General features: G+C 46.5%; 2 protein-coding genes across 3 annotated transcripts in view; one reads left to right on the top strand and one right to left on the bottom strand.

The window, feature by feature from the left end:
• Positions 1 to 6,264, top strand: part of MGME1 (mitochondrial genome maintenance exonuclease 1) — a 45,058-nt gene extending 38,794 nt beyond the window's left edge. For both annotated transcript variants that reach the window (XM_049833668.1, XM_049833667.1), the window contains exons 3-6: positions 781 to 1,382; positions 2,522 to 2,744; positions 3,216 to 3,348; positions 4,589 to 6,264. In XM_049833668.1, the coding sequence (XP_049689625.1) occupies positions 845 to 1,382; positions 2,522 to 2,744; positions 3,216 to 3,348; positions 4,589 to 4,723 (1,029 nt within the window). In that variant the 5' untranslated portion in view covers positions 781 to 844 and the 3' untranslated portion in view covers positions 4,724 to 6,264. The remainder of the gene's footprint in view (positions 1 to 780; positions 1,383 to 2,521; positions 2,745 to 3,215; positions 3,349 to 4,588) is intronic.
• A 1,205-nt stretch (positions 6,265 to 7,469) lies between these two features.
• OVOL2 (ovo like zinc finger 2) lies at positions 7,470 to 17,149 on the bottom strand. The gene is made up of 4 exons (XM_049833663.1): positions 16,811 to 17,149; positions 15,890 to 16,080; positions 13,492 to 13,681; positions 7,470 to 9,669 (listed from the first exon to the last, which is right to left on the bottom strand). The coding sequence occupies exons 1-4, from the start codon at positions 16,908 to 16,910 to the stop codon at positions 9,359 to 9,361; spliced, it is 792 nt and encodes a 263-aa protein (XP_049689620.1). The 5' UTR covers positions 16,911 to 17,149; the 3' UTR covers positions 7,470 to 9,358.
• Between the last annotated feature and the right edge of the window lie 200 nt (positions 17,150 to 17,349).

Here is a 17,349-nt window from a genome sequence, read left to right as displayed (position 1 = left end):
GCAGTTACAATGCCGTTTTGAAAGCTATGCTGTGAACAATGTTTCTGGTATACTGTTTTTGCTTTTAAACATCCTAAGTGTCTTAGAACACAACCATGTTTGAAACTCAGTTTAGAAAAAGTACTTTTATGTTTTACTCTGATCTCTAAAAGATTTATTTGAATCTGCAGATACTTGCAGTACAGCTAGTTTCTCTTTGGCTTTCCCAGTCTCGTGTCTTCCAATTTCAGAATGCATATACTGCTGCTGTCTGCTTTCTCCTAGGTATACAAAAGAAAAACATGTTTTTATTCTCCAAAAGGCACTTTGTCCCCACAATCCCCTTAAGTTGGGCATCCACTATAAACTTGCATGTTTTTAATACCTAACAACAATGGATTTGCTTCATTCTCTTCTGCGTAGCCTTTTTTTTATTTTCCCCTCCACCTTTTGGGGGGGTTGTTTGTTGCAGATCAGTTTTTTGTGTCTACTTTCATGACACTTCTGATACTGTTGCTGTAAGAGCATCCTCTGCTGCAGCTTTTGCTACTTGCAACATCTTTATGTGTTTGCCCTGTTTGAGATTTTGCAGAGCAGCACCGGTTCTTTTCGGGATCGTTTCCTCTTTCCATTGCTTATTGGTTCTTTCTCTTACTGTATAATTTATGTAAAGGAGTTTTGGTGGCATAAAGTGTATGAAGACGCTTTATGACCATAGCAGTTCTATGTTTGGCAAAGGGCAAAAATGGGTTGGTGGTGGAGTTTTATGACTCTGGAAATCACAAATTTCTTTTTCCACAGGAGGAAAATATGGTAACCTACAGACTGTTCCTAACAGAAGAAAGAAAACTCTAACTGCTCACAAATGCTTCTTGTCAGAATGAGATTCCTACAGCTACTGTCCAGGAAACCGGGGAAACTGGAAATGCTTTTTCAAATACCTTTTTGCCAAAAGCAATTCCCATATATGTGTCTGGCTACCTCTGCGTGTCTCTGTAGTAAGAAGAAAAAAACGAACAGTTATGAACAAGTTGACCAAGAAAAATACAAGAACTTGGTCTACTCTGTTACATCTTACAAAACCAGCGCCCAAACACCAGAGACAATACTTGAAGAAGACAATTTGTTATATGGGCCACCAGATAAACAGAGACCTCCAGTTAAAGCTGAAACAAAAAATCCCAAGAACTGCGTTCCTTTAATAAACCCCATCAAGAGAATTCCCCTTCTCAACAGTGATTCAAACCTCCCCATAAAAATCGCTTTGCAAAAAACGAAAATGCCCAGTGTTACCCGTATTCTTCAACAGACTATTTCTCCGCAGCAAGCCTTTTATCTGGAAAGATGGAAGCAGAAAATGATACTGGAACTTGGAAAAGATGGTTTTGCAGAGTATACTAAAAGTAAGTAAACAGTGTGATTGCAAAGTAGAAGCAATAGTCTGGATAGCTGGCTGGGATGTGCTAGCATAGGTGCAGTCTCTGGCCCTTCAAGTCAAGTGTTTTGGAAATCCATCGAGTTGTTTCCATTTCAAGGGGAGAGAGCATATTATGAGCACACCTGTTACCAATGGATCTAAACACTGATCATTGTTCTAGGACCATTAAAATGGATTTGGAAATGTGTGGGACATGAGAATTAGACTGTAGACGTTATTTTCTGTACCCTACCTGCCTCTCCTTTATTTTTCCATTTGCTAGTATCTATTTACAAATAGATGTTTTCCAGCTGATGTTATTGAGCCTGTTTGCAGATATAAAGCTACTTTGTAATGAGATGGAATGTTTATGTTGCAGTTCTTCAGTAACTATTTAGTTTATCCAGTATATGTAGCCTCTTCTATGAAATTGCCATGCATTTAGAGGTTTTCGTTTTGTAAGACCTACAAAGGTGACTTCCTCCAAGCTGTAGGACTGAAGGGCATCTGGCAGGACCTGGGCGATAGTAGGCAGCCTCTTGTAGCGAGGTTGATAAATACCCGAGTGCTGCTTACATAAATTATTATGTTTTTTAAAACTGAGTATCCTGTGTTTATGCTTTTTGAGTTACTAAGCACTTCAGTGAATAAGGTGGCATAACAAACCTTACATAACTGTTTAAAATTTATCTTTCCTGGAATCATTTCTGAGATAAGCCCTTACTCCTGGAACTACGCCCACCCATTTCAGGAGGAGATTAGTTCCATTCAAATGAACCAATACAGCAGAAGAAGCAAATGCAGCAAAAGCAGCCTAGAATAATATTTTTAATTCATAGAAATTTGCAAATGCCTTTGAATAAAGAATAAATTAAAAATCATATTTTGTTTCTGAGTAATTAGCAAGACCAAAAAAGTACAGTAAGCATTAATGTAAGAGATTCTCTAATTTCACTGGTGGTGTTTTATTTTTCTGTCTCATTCCCTTCTCTTCCCTGCATCTTCAAGCTTTCAGTACAAAGCAGGACTGGTTTAAGAGCTATGTTGTGCAATATCTAGAATACAAGTCCATCGGATATTACGAGTAGTGTCTAAAATGTGGGGTTTTTTTCACATTTTTCTTAGACCTTTTCCTCCAAGGAGAGCTCTTTCATGCAGCTTTGGAATCTATATTCCTGTCTGAAGAGACAGCAGCTAAGGAGCAGAGAGAAGATGTTGCTATTTCTGGCTACTTATCAAGCGTGCAGCATGTCTTAAAAGATATCAGTGAAGTGAAAGCTCTGGAAAGTGCAGTTCAGCATGAGACTCTTCAGTATCTGGGCCTGGTAGACTGCGTGGCTAAGTATCGGTGAGGTACTGGTTCTCTAAGAAACCTGATAATGCCAGTGTTGCATGGTGCTCTGTGGCACATGGGAGGCTGTGTCCTAGGCTGGAGCAGGTGTGTTGGTGAGGTGTTGGGGGGAAGCTGGACACATCTCTAAGAGCGGCAAAATGGATGCACTCCCTTGGATGAACCTGATGACAGAAGTGCTGTTGTTTCTTGTGGAGAATTCCTTACTGGGGCAGGGTGTGAGTGAGGCAGGGTTAAGTGATCCTCAGCAGTTGCCAGGAACTGCAGCATATATATTAGTAAGTCTTGATTTTTGAGATCTAAGCTACCAATGTGGAAAAGACATGCTTAAACATAATAATGAGCAACATGACGTCAGGGTGAAACGGGCAGAGAGTGATATGACTTTCTTTGCTGTCTCATCCCTTACTTCTTACTTATGACTAAACTTAAGTTTAAAACATTGTCCTGTCTTGTTCTCTTCTGCAGAGGCCAGTTGTGTGTGATTGACTGGAAAACTTCAGAGAAACCAAAGCCATCTCTGCAGAATACTTTTGACAATCCATTACAGGTTGCAGCATATATTGGAGCCATAAATCATGATGCCAATTATGACTTCCAGGTCAGTAGGCCTGCTACTTGCCAAGACAAGCAGCAGCACCCACGTTATTTTCATTTCTCCCCACCTACTGCCTTTAGCACCCGCTGTCCATCATGGAACTGTCGGTAGGATTTGTAACAAAGCAGCCCGGTCTTAGATCAGGATAAGCTGATGTACTGTGAAATAACTCCAGTACTCTTGCTAATCCTGCTGCCTTTGCCTGTCAGCAGTATATTTTCAGTGGTTTTAAGGAACTGCTCAGTGGGACCAAGGGATGCTCAGTGTCTTAGGAGGTGAGGTGAACTGACAGTGACTTGGCATCTGGACAACCCCCAGTGCTTTGTTCTGTGTGGTTTTTGCTTGTGTCAGGAGTAGGAAGGGGGAGGAGAAGTAAAGCAAAAGAGCCTGCAAACAGGGAAATGGGGTGGGAGGGCATTGCGTGCATCATGTGTTGCTATATCCCACTAGCAAATGAGGGACTAAGTGATTTACTTAGAGTGTTTGGAAACTGCATAGTGTTTCCTCAGAGGAAAGCAGCATGTTGTAAAGACTCCAAATGCAATTCTAGCCAGGCCTGCTTGGTCTGCAGGATTGTTATTTCAGTGCAAATCATTGAAGGGGGGGAAATATAAAGCAGAAGAGAGCAGAGTAATTCATAGGTCGTGCAAAGGACTTTCTAGAATACTACAGAGGTCAGTAAACACAAGCCCTTAACAGGCATGATCCTTACAGAGTGAAATATAGGCAGCAATTCTAGAATTCTGCTATTAGCCTCCTGTCACCCACCGCTTTCTCTTCATGCCCGTGACTGTTTTGAATTTGGATTAGATGTTTGTCAAGTATGAAAGATGTCAGAACACACCTAAATAACCACTTCCGTTCAGACTGATGCTGGAGAATGGCATCAGTCTGGTTATATGACCCCAGGCAAAACTTCATCAGTCGCTGGGAACTTCACCAGCATCTGCAAGGTTTAAATGGACCCTATCACTCTGATACTCAGAGTTCAAGTCCTCTGGTTTTCACTGAAGTCAGTCAGAGCTTTGGACTCTGACTGAGTCTTTGGAGCATTTGAATGTTAGTTTTCAAGTATTTTATGGTGAATTACTGCTCTTTTTTTTTTTTTTTTTTCCCCCCATTTCTTATTTAAGATACTTATGTGTTAAGATGACATTTTGCAGTGAGGTTTAGTTTTTAGAAATGCTGATTGAAGTTGCATATTAATGTTGAATTTCTGACAGCCTTCTGTTTTTAACTGTAGGTTAGTTGTGGACTCATTGTGGTTGCCTATAAGAACGGCTCCCCTGCGCATCCGCATTTCATGGATCCTGATCTGTGCTCACAGTACTGGAATAAGTGGCTTTTGCGCCTTGAAGAGTACATGGACAAAAACTGACCTGAACTAAGCTATGCAGAGGCAAGTGGTCTGAGCACAGACCCGAAGCAAGAATCCTTTGTTTAAATCTGCCATTTTAATACACGTTCTTTTTTTGAGTAACTTTGGCTAATTTCTTAATATCAGGGTTCTCCCCCCACCCCCCCTCCAAAAAAAAAAAAAAAAAAAAAAAAAAAGGCAAGGAAGTTTGGAATGGGGAATGTGTATTTATTTATGTTGTAGGTGACTTGAGCGGACCAGGACAAAGTCAACTTAATCTCAGTTTTTGCCCACACAGTTTATACAACCTGAGGTTGATAGAGAAGTTTCTATTGTCAAGTTAAACAGTTCAAATCAAATCATCCTTCTTTTGTCATTTTTGAGAAAAAAATGTTGCAGAACTGAGGCTTTGAAAGTGAAGTTGGTGAACTAAAGCAAAACGACATCTACATTGTCTGAGCTGAGAGAAATGCAAACAATAAACAAATGAATATAGTAGGCTGGATTTCAGTCAGCTTAGTTCTTGCTCATCTCAAAGGTATCTATTAACAGGCTTGTTACTATTTGTGGTTTTTCTTACAGCAACAACTGGAAAAACTGCACTAAGAATTATAACCAAAGTTCTCATAAGTACTTATTTAAAATATTAAGGCAAAGTTATCACTTAATAGAAGTGGCTTAGGAACAGAGGGACAGAATTATAACCGACACCTTTAGAAATTTCCAGCAAGTGTTCTGAAAAGTAGGAAGTTTGACTACTTGTAGTGGCTCCTCCTGCAGGTTTCTTAACAGGCTGTGTGGCCCACATAAAGACTGAGAGAGTGTAAACGGGCTTTGTACCTTAGGTTGTGAGGTTCTGTGCAGGCCAAATCTGCAACTGGCTTGAGTTCTCCCGGCTTCGCTGTGGGTCTGAGCTGACGACGAGCCTACCCATATGGAACAATCTCCAGTGTCAAGTTATAGTGTTTGCCAGTGCAAGTAAGTTTCTTTATAAAAGCAGGCTTGTGACTTTGAAGCTGAGCCTTCTGAGGAATGAAGAGCTGCTGATTGTTTTTTGGGGGGTTGGTTTTTTGTGTGGTGTTTTGTTTTGGTTTTAAATAAGTTTGTGAATAATTGTTCTAAACCAGAAGTTGCTTTTGAAGCTTGTTTTGTAAAATCAAGTCTATTAGACACAGAATAAGCCTTGCTGATGTCAGGCGGTATTGCTTTGTGTTGCACACCTGGAAAGCTTTTTTCCTCGTTCTTTGTTTTCTCTGAATTGTATGTATCAGTTTTCATAATACCACTGCAGATTACAAATAAAAATACAACCAACCCATAAGCTTCAAGAAAGTCAGCCAGAACTGTACCTAAAAAAAAAACGGTGGGCTTGCTGCTGAAGAAACTTAAACCTCTGTAGCGCTTAATCTTCTGCTCCTCCAGAGTACTGAACTGTGGAAACCTGTGCAATGAAACTTAGTTATAATGGTACTTGCTTATTTAAACCTAGTCTGGTGATGTTTTGATTACTCTGTGCTTAATTAGATTTCTATCTAAAAAGACAAACCATGGAGACTGAGAAACTGGGTTCAGAGATGACTAACCACGACGACGCTGCATGAGTGCTCAGAAGTTCTACCCGTTTTACAAGTATCTTCCCACATCACAGAATTTTAGCAAGTGGGTGGTTCAACGTCACTGAACACGGTCAATTTTTTGTGAAAGATAGCTCTGTGGATACAAAGAGGGTGGGTATAAGCAAGAGGTAAGATGCTCTGGGCAGAAGCAGGAGGTGATAAAACGTGCCGAATTCCCTGTGTTGATTGGGATGGGATAAATCAAGAGCGTGCGGAACAGTTGGGCAATGTTTGGGAGGGATTGCCACCTTCATCAGTGCATCATACAGCCACTAGATGTCTGAACCATGTAAGATTTCAGCCTCGTCCTGCCTCCTAGTAAATAAGGACAAGTCTGGAGCCTGGGCAACGTGGGCACCTGTTGGCTTCATCTGTGTCCCTTTGTTTAACAAAAGCCTTGTGTCTGAGGAATGCTGCCAGCTTCACTGGCAAGGTCAGTTTGTAAACCTATCTTTAAGTCTCAGATGAGTCTGTACCATCAGAGAGCCAGGAGAAGGCAGACAGCCTTCAAAGACAGCAGCAGTGGAAGTTACTCATGTCTAGGACTTCTGAAAGTCTGGCTGCCTTGGGAGGCGCAAGCTAGTGCCAGTTTTGTCCCATAACAGAACTGGCAGATGGCTGTCGCCAGTGTCATGCAAACTCAAACCCGCTTTGTGACCACTTTAAACTAACTTGCCAGACTGTTAAATTGATGTGCCCAAGGCATCTGCTACAGGCACTATCTGTCCTCTGCAGAAAAACCAGCCAGACATACAGACACAAACAACGCATAGAGACACAAAATGTGTCTCCAGCTAGATAAGGAGGTTTTCAGCTGCACCTCCACTGCTCCAGTGTAAGGGCTGGCTGAGGTTTCAGCAGAGCTAAGCACACGAATCCTTTGCAGTTAGGTGGACGCTAGTCACTTTGCTCAGACGGACTGTACTGAACAGTCCCACCTAGGAGCTGAACTCAACTGTTAAGTTTCATGACTGAGACCTTGCTGAGCGGGCTACAGGGGAGTGTTGCCAGCACAATTGGCTGAACCAGCTGTTAACACTTTTCTTAGCCAGGCAATTTTGTCAATGTATTCGCAAGCAGGCAAGCTGTGCTCAGTGAGAGCGACCTTCCATTTATACTATTCAAAAGTAAAGTATTCTGCAAACGTTCCCGTTACATAGGATGACAAGTTTGTTCTTTACACAGTAGCATCACTTTATTATCCTTGTTTTGAAGGTCCCAAGCACCAACAGTTGTGCTGAATAAGGTATTAATATCATTAGAAATGCTTTAAAACCCCTAGAAGCTTTTCCCCACAAAAACCCAAGCAGATGCCTGTACAAAACTGAGGCAAATTGAGAAGACTTTTACAATTCTTGCAGAGATGGTCAGAATCTCATTTTAGTAGTAACGACTATGAAGGTCCTGGCTATGACTCTGTGTTTTAGGTGGGTTACTTTTCAGCTGTTGTTTCAATGTACATAGAATACAGCACATCCTCCCCGAATGTAATTTTGAGCACAGAATGAATTTTTGGAATTTACAAATGAAATCCATTAATTGTTACGCATTTTAATTGATGTAAAACCTGTTTGGCAGCTGTGTCCATTAAGTTAAGAGACAGAATAACATGCGCTTGGACCAGAGCACTTTGTGGTTGCTGAGGAAGTTACCACCCCACCCTGTCGCTCCCAATACAGACGCCCAAGTGCCCAGTAAAGGCTGCAGCAGTTTCTGAAGAGTCTTAAATTGTCAGGTGCTTTCAGCAACATGAGTTATGTGGGCATCCCTCTCCTCTGTTTTTTTAAATGTCTAAATTCACACTAGATAGTCCCTGTAGGCTACCCTCTTGGTTGTCCTGGGTCAACAGGAGCTGGAGCAGGACTGTAGGGGAAGTCCAAGAGCACAGAGGTGTAATACCAGTCCCTCATCATCATCGCTACCTCCTTCCCTTGTAGCATCGGTCTCACTAGGAGCCTTCTAAACTGACTGGTTACAGATGAAAGGCCAGATTTGTGCCTACAGTTTTGCACTGATCTCATGAGACAGCAACAAAGTCTCCCTTTTCACTGCCTTGCACTGCTCCGTTGTATTAGTGAGCAGGCACTTGATGGTTAAAAAGAAAAAATATCTCCAAGAACACACACGCACGCACACACACACACGCCCCCCCATAAAATACACACAAAATTGCATTTCATCACGACAGAAATTACATAGCTTCAAGTCACTGAAGTGTTTTCTTTGGGTTTCTGGGTTGATATTGATGTATGTTAGAAGGCTGTGGTAATAATCCCCAAAGCGAGCTGACAACTCCAGGAACATCAGAGTTAAGTTTACACTTAAATCTAAACATGATAAAAGTAAGTTCACAGTTTGAAGTACCTAGAACACGACTTTAAGTCTGCCCTGGAATAATGTCATTTGCTAGTAGAGAAAGTCTGGGAGGAAAAAGTTCTGCATCCTTTAAAAAAAGTTTCAGCTCACCTTGGATCACGCTTCCATAAATTGTGAGTGTACTGCACAGGGGGGCAGAGTTAAAGCTTATCTGTGCATTTTAACTTATGTACTGATACAATGTAGTCCTGTTCTTAAGACCATTTTAATTCATTTTGCATAGAACAACATACTAGTAGCTGCTCTTACACGGCACTTTTCACCCAAACCTCTCAAAAGTAGTTTGTACAAGAGGCAATGGTTATTATCTTTACAAAATACACTGGGGAAAGGTGAACTTATTTGTCAGTGGCCACTCGGACGTGTGGTAGAGCTGAAACAGAAAACGGGTTCCCTGAATGTCAGTTCAGTAAACATTTCATCCAAGAGGTGACAGCCTCTTCCAAGCTTTCCATTTTTTTGGGCCAGATAAAAATGCCTGATGTTTGCATCGTATATGGGAATATTTGTTTCAAGTTGAGGTTCTACCAACATCAAGAGAGTCCCATTAACAAAAGCGTCCCTTTCATTTCAGGGATTTCTGTCAAAATTGGTTTTAAAAAAATAATATATATATAGTCCTACATGTAAACTTCATTCCTTTAGACCACTGTAATCCACCGTGTTACTCATCTTTGTCGTCATCTTTGGAGTTCCTCTGCAGAACAGGGCTCAGTTTGTTTTGCAAAACTGCTGCAAGTTTTTTTGAGGTTTTTTTCAGGAAAGCGCTTCCGGGGTGAACGTTACTAACGTGCAGGTACAGGTCCTCCTGCGTGGGGCCTGTGTAGCCGCAGTCTTCGCACACGTAAAGTTTATCTCGCCTCTGTTTGTAGGCGTATTGCTGCTGCACGCCATGAATCTTCTTAAGGTGGGACTCCAGGGAGCAGCGCTGGGTGAAGGCTTTGTTGCAAACCTCACATTTGTAAGGACGAATTCCTGCAACGTTAAAAAAGACAGCGATTACCATTCTGATTTATGTTTCTTACAGCTGACTAAAGAACAGGCTAAGAGCAAGGCTCTGGCATATCAGCTCTTGAGCAAACACCTAGCAGCAGGGAGCTACTAGCCTGAGGAACTGTCTAAATAAAACATCTTACAGGATAAAATTGTCATGAATGGGTTGATATATTTAGGCATAGAAAACCTAGAAACATTTCAAGAAGACGTAGGCAGAGGCTAACAGGTGCCCATCGGCGCTTTGGTACTAAAGAAGAAGCCGTTAGCAACTCTTCTAAAACTTATTCCTTTAGAGTCCCGACTTTTTGAAGTCCTCTGATTACATAAAACCATCAGTTTCAGCTAACCTTTCATTTTGGCTTTTATAATGAATGAAATCTTGTATCTCAGTAAGATGTTAATTTTTCTCTTTTAGCGAGCAAAGCTTAATGAGGCTTCAGTGAACGGCAGCCCAACGTGAACATACAGCAATCACAGTACTTCAAAGGAGTGAGAGCGTTTTCGTAGAATATAGATTTGATGATTGAGATTACATGCTCAAGTTCTAGAAGAGAAGTGCATTAAGATGAAAGAAATACATATGTGTGTCTCCAGAGGAGGGAGAAGGGGCTGGCTTGTGATTTGAATGCCTGAGTAGTTTTGTTCAGTACAACCAACGTTACAAAAAATACTGAGCAGTAAAAAGCATCCATTTTAGCACCAATCAACACCGATTTAACAACAACACACCCCCCCCCCAGTACTTGAATGGCAAATAACTGAGGGTTTAGCGACGGTTGAAAAAAACCTAAACCAGTTGTGATTTTACTTACTAGACTAGCTCAGTAAGTTTTCAAGCAAACACCAGTCTTAAAAGCTCATGCAAGGAGTTACCTCAACCCCTCTCTTTTCCTGATGAAGAGGGAAACGTGAGCGTGTGGAAGATCACACCTATGGCGAGCCAAGCAAAAAAAGGGCAAAGCACACACATCCATACAGGCAGTTGGAACCTCGTAATCGCGTTGTGTTAAGTTCACCACTCAGTCGCTGATCTTTCTACCAGAAATCCAAACGAATTACACGTACCAATAAGCAGCATCTTGACTGCCTTTTTGCAAGTCTTGTGGAAGGAGGTTATCCCAGTGCATCGGCTTAAACTATCAAGACTAGCGTTTCCTCACGCCTACTGCTGTGAGACTGCTTCAGTTACACTGAACTGCAATCGGAGAGAAACTCCAAATCTTCATTAGAATTCACACACAGAAGTGTATCCTTTACAAACAGTATTTTGGGTGCAGTTTCATGCTCCTCTGAAGGCCACTTAAACCTTCACCATCCTTGGTTCCTGCTGCCAACAGTGCTGCACAGACACGAATACAAGCACAAGAGGGATAGCGCCAGATGGCACAGCACATCGTAGCTGCGAGAACCTCTTCATTACTTAGGAATCATTTAAAAATTTTATTTTACTGTGTCTATTAGTTACTTTTTAATGTTTAAGTCTGCTTATGCCATGAAGCTAGACTGGGATGTGTGGCTTTCACTCTTTCTGACGCTACCCTACTGTTGCACGGTCTGCTTACAAACGCTGCACGACAATTTCCACTGAAACACCGACATTCAGTAAAGCACATGTAGGTGAGCACCCATAGCTACAAAATAAAGCCCACACTACCACTTCCAGCCCGTTTGTCTTCTTTTTAACATTCAAATACAGCCCAGCTTTCCTGAACAGCAATCAATTTTGACATAAAAGATGCCACCGCTTTCAGAGCCGCCGTATTTCATTCAGCCTGGAAAAGATACTCGCCAATACAACATTGGTACCGCTGTTGCAGCCAGCCGTCGTCCCCCTCAACGACTCAAGGCACCAGACAAATGCAGTATATGTGAGCGTTCATCCTGGCTTTACACTGGAAAGGAGAAATAGTGATGCCAGATTTCTTCTAGTAAATTTGGAGACAGTCTGACCATAAGATTCACATTTCCAGGACAGTGGGTTTTCACTCCTGTCCAGTACAAAGATCCTTCTTCCCTTCCAGTTTCACGAAATTGGCTCCACTCCTGCAAAGCGAGTTCAGCCCTACCTGCCGCAGCATACATATATTTTTAGCTTCTGAACAGAGACCCTCTTGGATTTAGTTTCTGAATCTCAAAGGATGAGGAGACAGGTTAAAAAATCACTTCTTTCAGAGGCACCGACTCCGCACTTTGGCCATACCCCAGCAGCAGCTCCCTGCTCGCAGCCAGCAGCTTTCCTTTCCACATGAAAGCTTTACAAACAAACCAAACCAGCCCAAAACGTTAGCTCCGGCCAACGCTTTCCCATTGAAACGGGCGGCATTGTTTTCGTGAGCAATACTGCTAAGAAACAGCTTCTGCTTACCAACATACTTGCATCACCTCTAGCAGTTCACCTGGTTAATGGGGCCTAAACCAAAACAGGGGCATTGCAGAGTAAGCTGAAATAATCGGCAGGTCCCGTAGGTAACCACAGATCTGGAAAAGTTGGAATGTGCCTGGGAGATGCGGTGGATGCATCTTCCAGGTGCCCGACGGTGCAAAGTCCAAGCCTCCTGAGCAAAGCCAGCTTGGCCTGCCAGAAATCATCTTGCCTGGTGAGGATGGGGTTGATGTGTATTTAAGCCATCGCTTCCACTAAGGAAGAGAAACAAAAAGGCGGCCTTCTCCCTGCTCCAGGTTAGGATAACCACTTCTGTGACCAGCGAGCTGGATCTGAGGCGACCGATCCCGTTCAAAGAAACACAACCGCCGCTATTTGGGGTGGGCTCGGGAACCGACCCCACTGCAGGGCGGCCACGGAAAGTGCATCCCTCCAGCCTGGGGCAGCGATACAGGAGCAAGAGCGAGCAGAGCAGGGAAAAGGATGGTTTTTCTTGCTTCCAGTGCCATCATGGGCTTAAATCACAGCACCCCCGGTTGTGCTTGTACGCCTGGTGTAGATGCAAGCAGGGAGGAGGGAACTAGCCCAGATTCGAGGCAACTTTTTTACCTGCTGCCCCCCCATCCAGAGCAGGAACCGCTGTCAGGAGATTTTTCAACCCATGCTGTGACCCGTACGGCGAGTGAATAGAGACTGGTTAGGCTGGCAGACAAACTGATCCGGACGGCCAGACGTGCAGAGCGAAATGGCTCCGAAGGGGGATTGGAGAAGCTGGTAGCCCGAAGCAGGCAGGGATGCAGCACACAGGATTAGCAGAAGTCAGGTGTGTTGCCTCGTTTCCCTAAAGAAGCTGGAGGCACCGCATAAACCACACTCTGGCTTCTCCAGACGGTGCCAAAGTCCAGCCATAACCCCATCCCGCAGGACGGCCAGCGGGGAAGGTTCGCAACGGCTAAAAACCAAGAAACTGCTGCTCGTTGCCTCTAGAGGGCAAAGCATTTTCATCCACCGCCTGCCTCCGCTCACCGGTACACGCTGGACTCGCAATAACATGCGGTGAGTTATCCCAGGTGGGTTATCCCGGGTGGGTTATCCCGGTCTCGCTGCCCCAGGCACGGCAGCACGCAGCTGTGTCTACACCGGATCCGGATGGCTCATGCACCCACACTGCTTCACACAGATTTCCTTAGTTCTCATCAGATTTCGTTAGTCCCAGGACTTTCATCTGTCCACGCTCAGGTCTTTCCCTTTCCTCCACTGCATCCCCGCTATTTTTTGCAAACGTCGTTTACCTGGGTTTTGTATTATTGTCTTGCCGGGTTACCCTCACCCTCTCCTCATCCTTGTCCCGTCTCACCCCTTCTGCAATCTCCCGCTACCCAGAGCCACCCGCAAGCCCCTGGGGATCGCGTTCTCACCGGTATGGGTCCGGACATGTCTTTTCAGATCAAAGGTGTCGTTGAAGCCCTTTCCACAGAAGGTGCACAAGTGTCTCTTCACCTGGCTGTGACACTTGATGTGACGGTTGAGCATCCGCTGCAAGCGAAAGCCTTTGCCACACAGCTCGCAGCTATGCACCGTAGCGTCGTTACAGGTGCCGGTGGTGAACTAAGGAATGGAAGAGGACTGGGTGAGTAGGCATCGAGATGACAAAGACCGACAGAAAACAAACAAAATAAGGAGGGATGGCTTATTGTGGTGTTAAAAAATTCTTGGGACATAATTCAAAGTGAAAAGTGAAAGCATTCGGGAGATTCTTGCCGGGTGGAACCTTCACGCTTCCCTTGCGATCAAGTAAGTGGCTGACTTAACGTGCACGGCTTGGGACTGATGCAACGCTGGCCGGCTTGGCTTCAGGGATTCAAACAAAGCCCATGTGGTGGATTCCTTCCAGAGGCAGGGACCTTCGTCCAGCTACATCCATAAGCACACGGGCTCAGGCTACGAGCACCTCTCCGCGGGGTTGCGTGTGTGCTTGCTCCTGGATGGAGCCGGGAGGCCCTCCCTGGCGCGAGAAAGTTGGACCCATGCGGTGCCTTTGCCAATCACCCTGCCGGCTGTTATGGGTCCCTCGAAAACCAGCCAGTGGTGGAAAAAAAAGGTAGGTTTGGCGAGATAAACCAAAGGCACGTTGTGCTGACTCAGCAGAGACCGAAACAATGGCACTAATCTCCTGCCGGTGGTCTCCCTGGCTCGTTAATTAACGGCAGAGTGTCATTAGGGGTTAATCTCCTCATTCCTGCTCCTAACACCAAAAATATTGCGCCAACACCATGACCTAACTTGACTAAGGGAGACACTGATGATTCAGCTCTTGGGAAAAGCGTTCCTGAGAAGGAAAGCTTAACGTCTGGCAGATGCAAATACTTCGCTATTAGTTTAATTATTTGTGGAGGAGCGGACGTGCTCGCCGCTAGCCGCTCGGGATGGGGGAAAGCCAGCGGAGCAGGCGGCACCGTGCGCACACATCCATCGGCTCTCGTGGCGCTTTTGAGGAGCTTCTGTGGCACGCTGAGAAAACCCAACTCTGCCGAAACAAGGTTTCTCTGTGACAGTCGCTAATAGCCCAGATTAAATTATACAAAGCAGGTTAAAGTCAAACAGCAGCGGGGCAAGCTCTCCACAAAGAGAGGAATACGTTTGGGGTTTCTTTTTCCTGAAGAGCCAGTTATTTTTCCTGATTCTCCTCCCTCACTTACTACCGAAGCAATGCTACCTGAAATTGTAGCAAAAGATTTTAAAAAAAAAAAAAAAAAAAAAAGGCAGCTGTGAAACCACAGAGGTGTGAAATTAGAGGGGGAACCGGCTGGGAAGTATCTGTTGGGCAACAGGTAGGACTCCACCTCATGGGGCCGCATATAAGCAGGGTGAAAACCTAGTGTTAATCACGAGATTAATAACATGGTGGCCGAAAGGCTGTCAATCCCAGCAGAGACAGCGGGGAATTTTTACAGCTCCATCCAGCAAAGCAACAGCCAGGGTTTAACGAGGTGTTAACTAGCCACTGGTAAACACATCTCCTCCTTCTTAGCACTGGGGTGGCCTGGCTCCACCTCTGCTGAGGGGAATCCTGGATGTTCAGAGGTGGACGTGGTCCTCCCACCCCATCCGCATCACCACCGCGCTTCGGGAGCTCCGATTCGGGTACCACGAGGAGCCCGTCAGCAATTTGCCTTCTCGGCCTCGGGAGGGAAATCACCGCTCGGCTCTGCCCAGGGGACAGCCAGAGCTCCTGCCCGTGCAGCAGGAGAAGCTCTTCAGCAAAGTCAATGGACAGATAATTGCTTCGTCTTTGGGTCCACCTCAAGGTCTTTCACAGCTTTGGAGGAAGACCTTTTCCTAGCTGCTATCTTGATACGTCAAGGGGGGGGGGGGCAGCGGGAAGATTGGCGAAGGCTCGACTCCAACCTGGAAGGCGGCCTTTTAAGGAGGCCCCACGTTAAGGAACGAGATCCACCCACGCCTGGTGGGGCATGACTTCTAGCTGCCAGGGCTGGTCCTTCCTGGCTGGGTTCAGAGCTCCTGCGGGACCCGAGCCAAGCAGGTCAGGGGCAGCATGTCCCAGGCAGGGGTAAGGGAAGGCAAAGGGCACTGGAAGATTACGGTACGTCGCTTACGAGGTTCGCCCTGCCGCCTGGCCATCCTACGGCCGGCCGCTTTCGCGGGCCTCCGTCTCGGGGTGTGGGATGGGTGCCGTCACCTCTAGCGGAGAAAGCCCAAGGGACTCTTTGTCACCCGGCGTCCCCGTCCTTGAAGCGGGGTCACCCCATCACCGGGGAAGAGATGACGTGGGGCTGGGAGGGTACGGACGGTTACCTTGATTTTCGACCTGACCGCGGGACGCTTGACGGCCAGATCCAGCAGCATCCCCCCGGCCGTTCCCATCTCTCCGGGAGCGGGTTGGGGTGTCGGGGGATCGCTGGGTTCCGCATCCCTGGTCCCGCTGCTCCCGCTACTCTCCAGGCTACAGCTGTCCTCGTAGCCCAACAGCACGCAGCCGATCCCACCTGCAGCGAAAAAAGCCGGGGGTCGGTGAGGGTGTTGTGGGTGGGAGCAGGGGGATGATGTGATAAAATTAAAGGGGAACCGGGGAAGGTGGGAGCCGCCGGTGTTTAACCTGCGGGCGGGCCGCGGGGTTGGGGGGGGAGGATCGGCGGCTCCCGCTGCAATCGGAAACTCAAACACGAACGGTCCCAAAGTTCAAACAAGGCAGCTCCGCCGCCTTCCCGTTATACCCCGGGCAAGGGCAGGAGGAGGAGGAGGAGGAGGAGGAGGAGGAGGAGGAGGGAAGGGGGAGGCCAGGAGTACATCCCCCCCCAGGTTCTTTCTTCTCCTCCCCCGCCACCATTCTCATGCAAAAGAGGTTTCCCACCTTCCCGGACACACGGACACGGAAATAACACACCCCCCCCCCCCCCCACCACCACCATGTCCGGGGAGGGGGGGGGTCTCCGAATTGGGAGATGGTGCCAGCCACGGGGGCTGCATCACCCAGCGGGACCGACACCCGCTTTCCTCCCCCCCCATTCCCATTCCCATCCCATTCCCATCCCATCCCATCCTATCGAACAGCCCTCCCCGAGCCCTCCGCCCCCCTCGGGGCTTTCCCCCCCCACACACACACACCCTGGGCCGGCAAAAAATCCCCTCCGCTAGCTCACAGGGACCGAAGCGAGGACCGGGATCCTTCCTTCGTCCCGGTGGGAAGCGGTACCGGGAAAAAAAAGGGAGCCGTACCTGGGATGTAGGTGTCGGCTCTCTCCTCGTCGGGTAACCCATCCCAGCTCCGCACCGCCGGCTGCGGGCTCCGACGCTTTACCAAAAAAGCTCTGGGCATGGCGAGGGCAAGAAGGGGAAAAGGGGAGGGGGGGGCCCTACGGCTGGGCACGGAATGGAAGGGGAAAGAAAAGAAAGGAGCGGTGGTTTAGGTCGTTCCGTATGTCCCCCCCCCCCCCTCCCCGCCCGCCCGCCCGCCGCAGCCCGCCGGGGAGCGGGACCGCACGCACCGGGCAGAGCAAGCGAGGAGCGGGGAGGGGAAGGGGAGGGGAAGGGAAGAAGCTGGGAGGAGTGGGGAGAGGGGGGGGGGGGGGAGAGAGAGAGAGGAAAGTTTCATAAGGTGGAATAGAAAAATGCACCAGGAAACTTGGGAAGGAGCATGCGTGCTGCAAACATAACGGTGTCAACAAGTCTGCTTACCTGTCCGACCGGTTGGAGCAGCTGAGCTTTGTTCCAGCCCTTCCTAAGGCATGAATGTTTGCAAAAGAATTTAACGTCTG

This window comes from Accipiter gentilis, chromosome 30, assembly GCF_929443795.1.
Source record: "Accipiter gentilis chromosome 30, bAccGen1.1, whole genome shotgun sequence".
Taxonomy (NCBI): Eukaryota; Metazoa; Chordata; class Aves; order Accipitriformes; family Accipitridae; genus Astur; species Astur gentilis.
The sequence above is the reverse complement of the archived record's forward strand: the minus strand, read 5'-3'. Positions and strand labels throughout refer to the sequence as shown.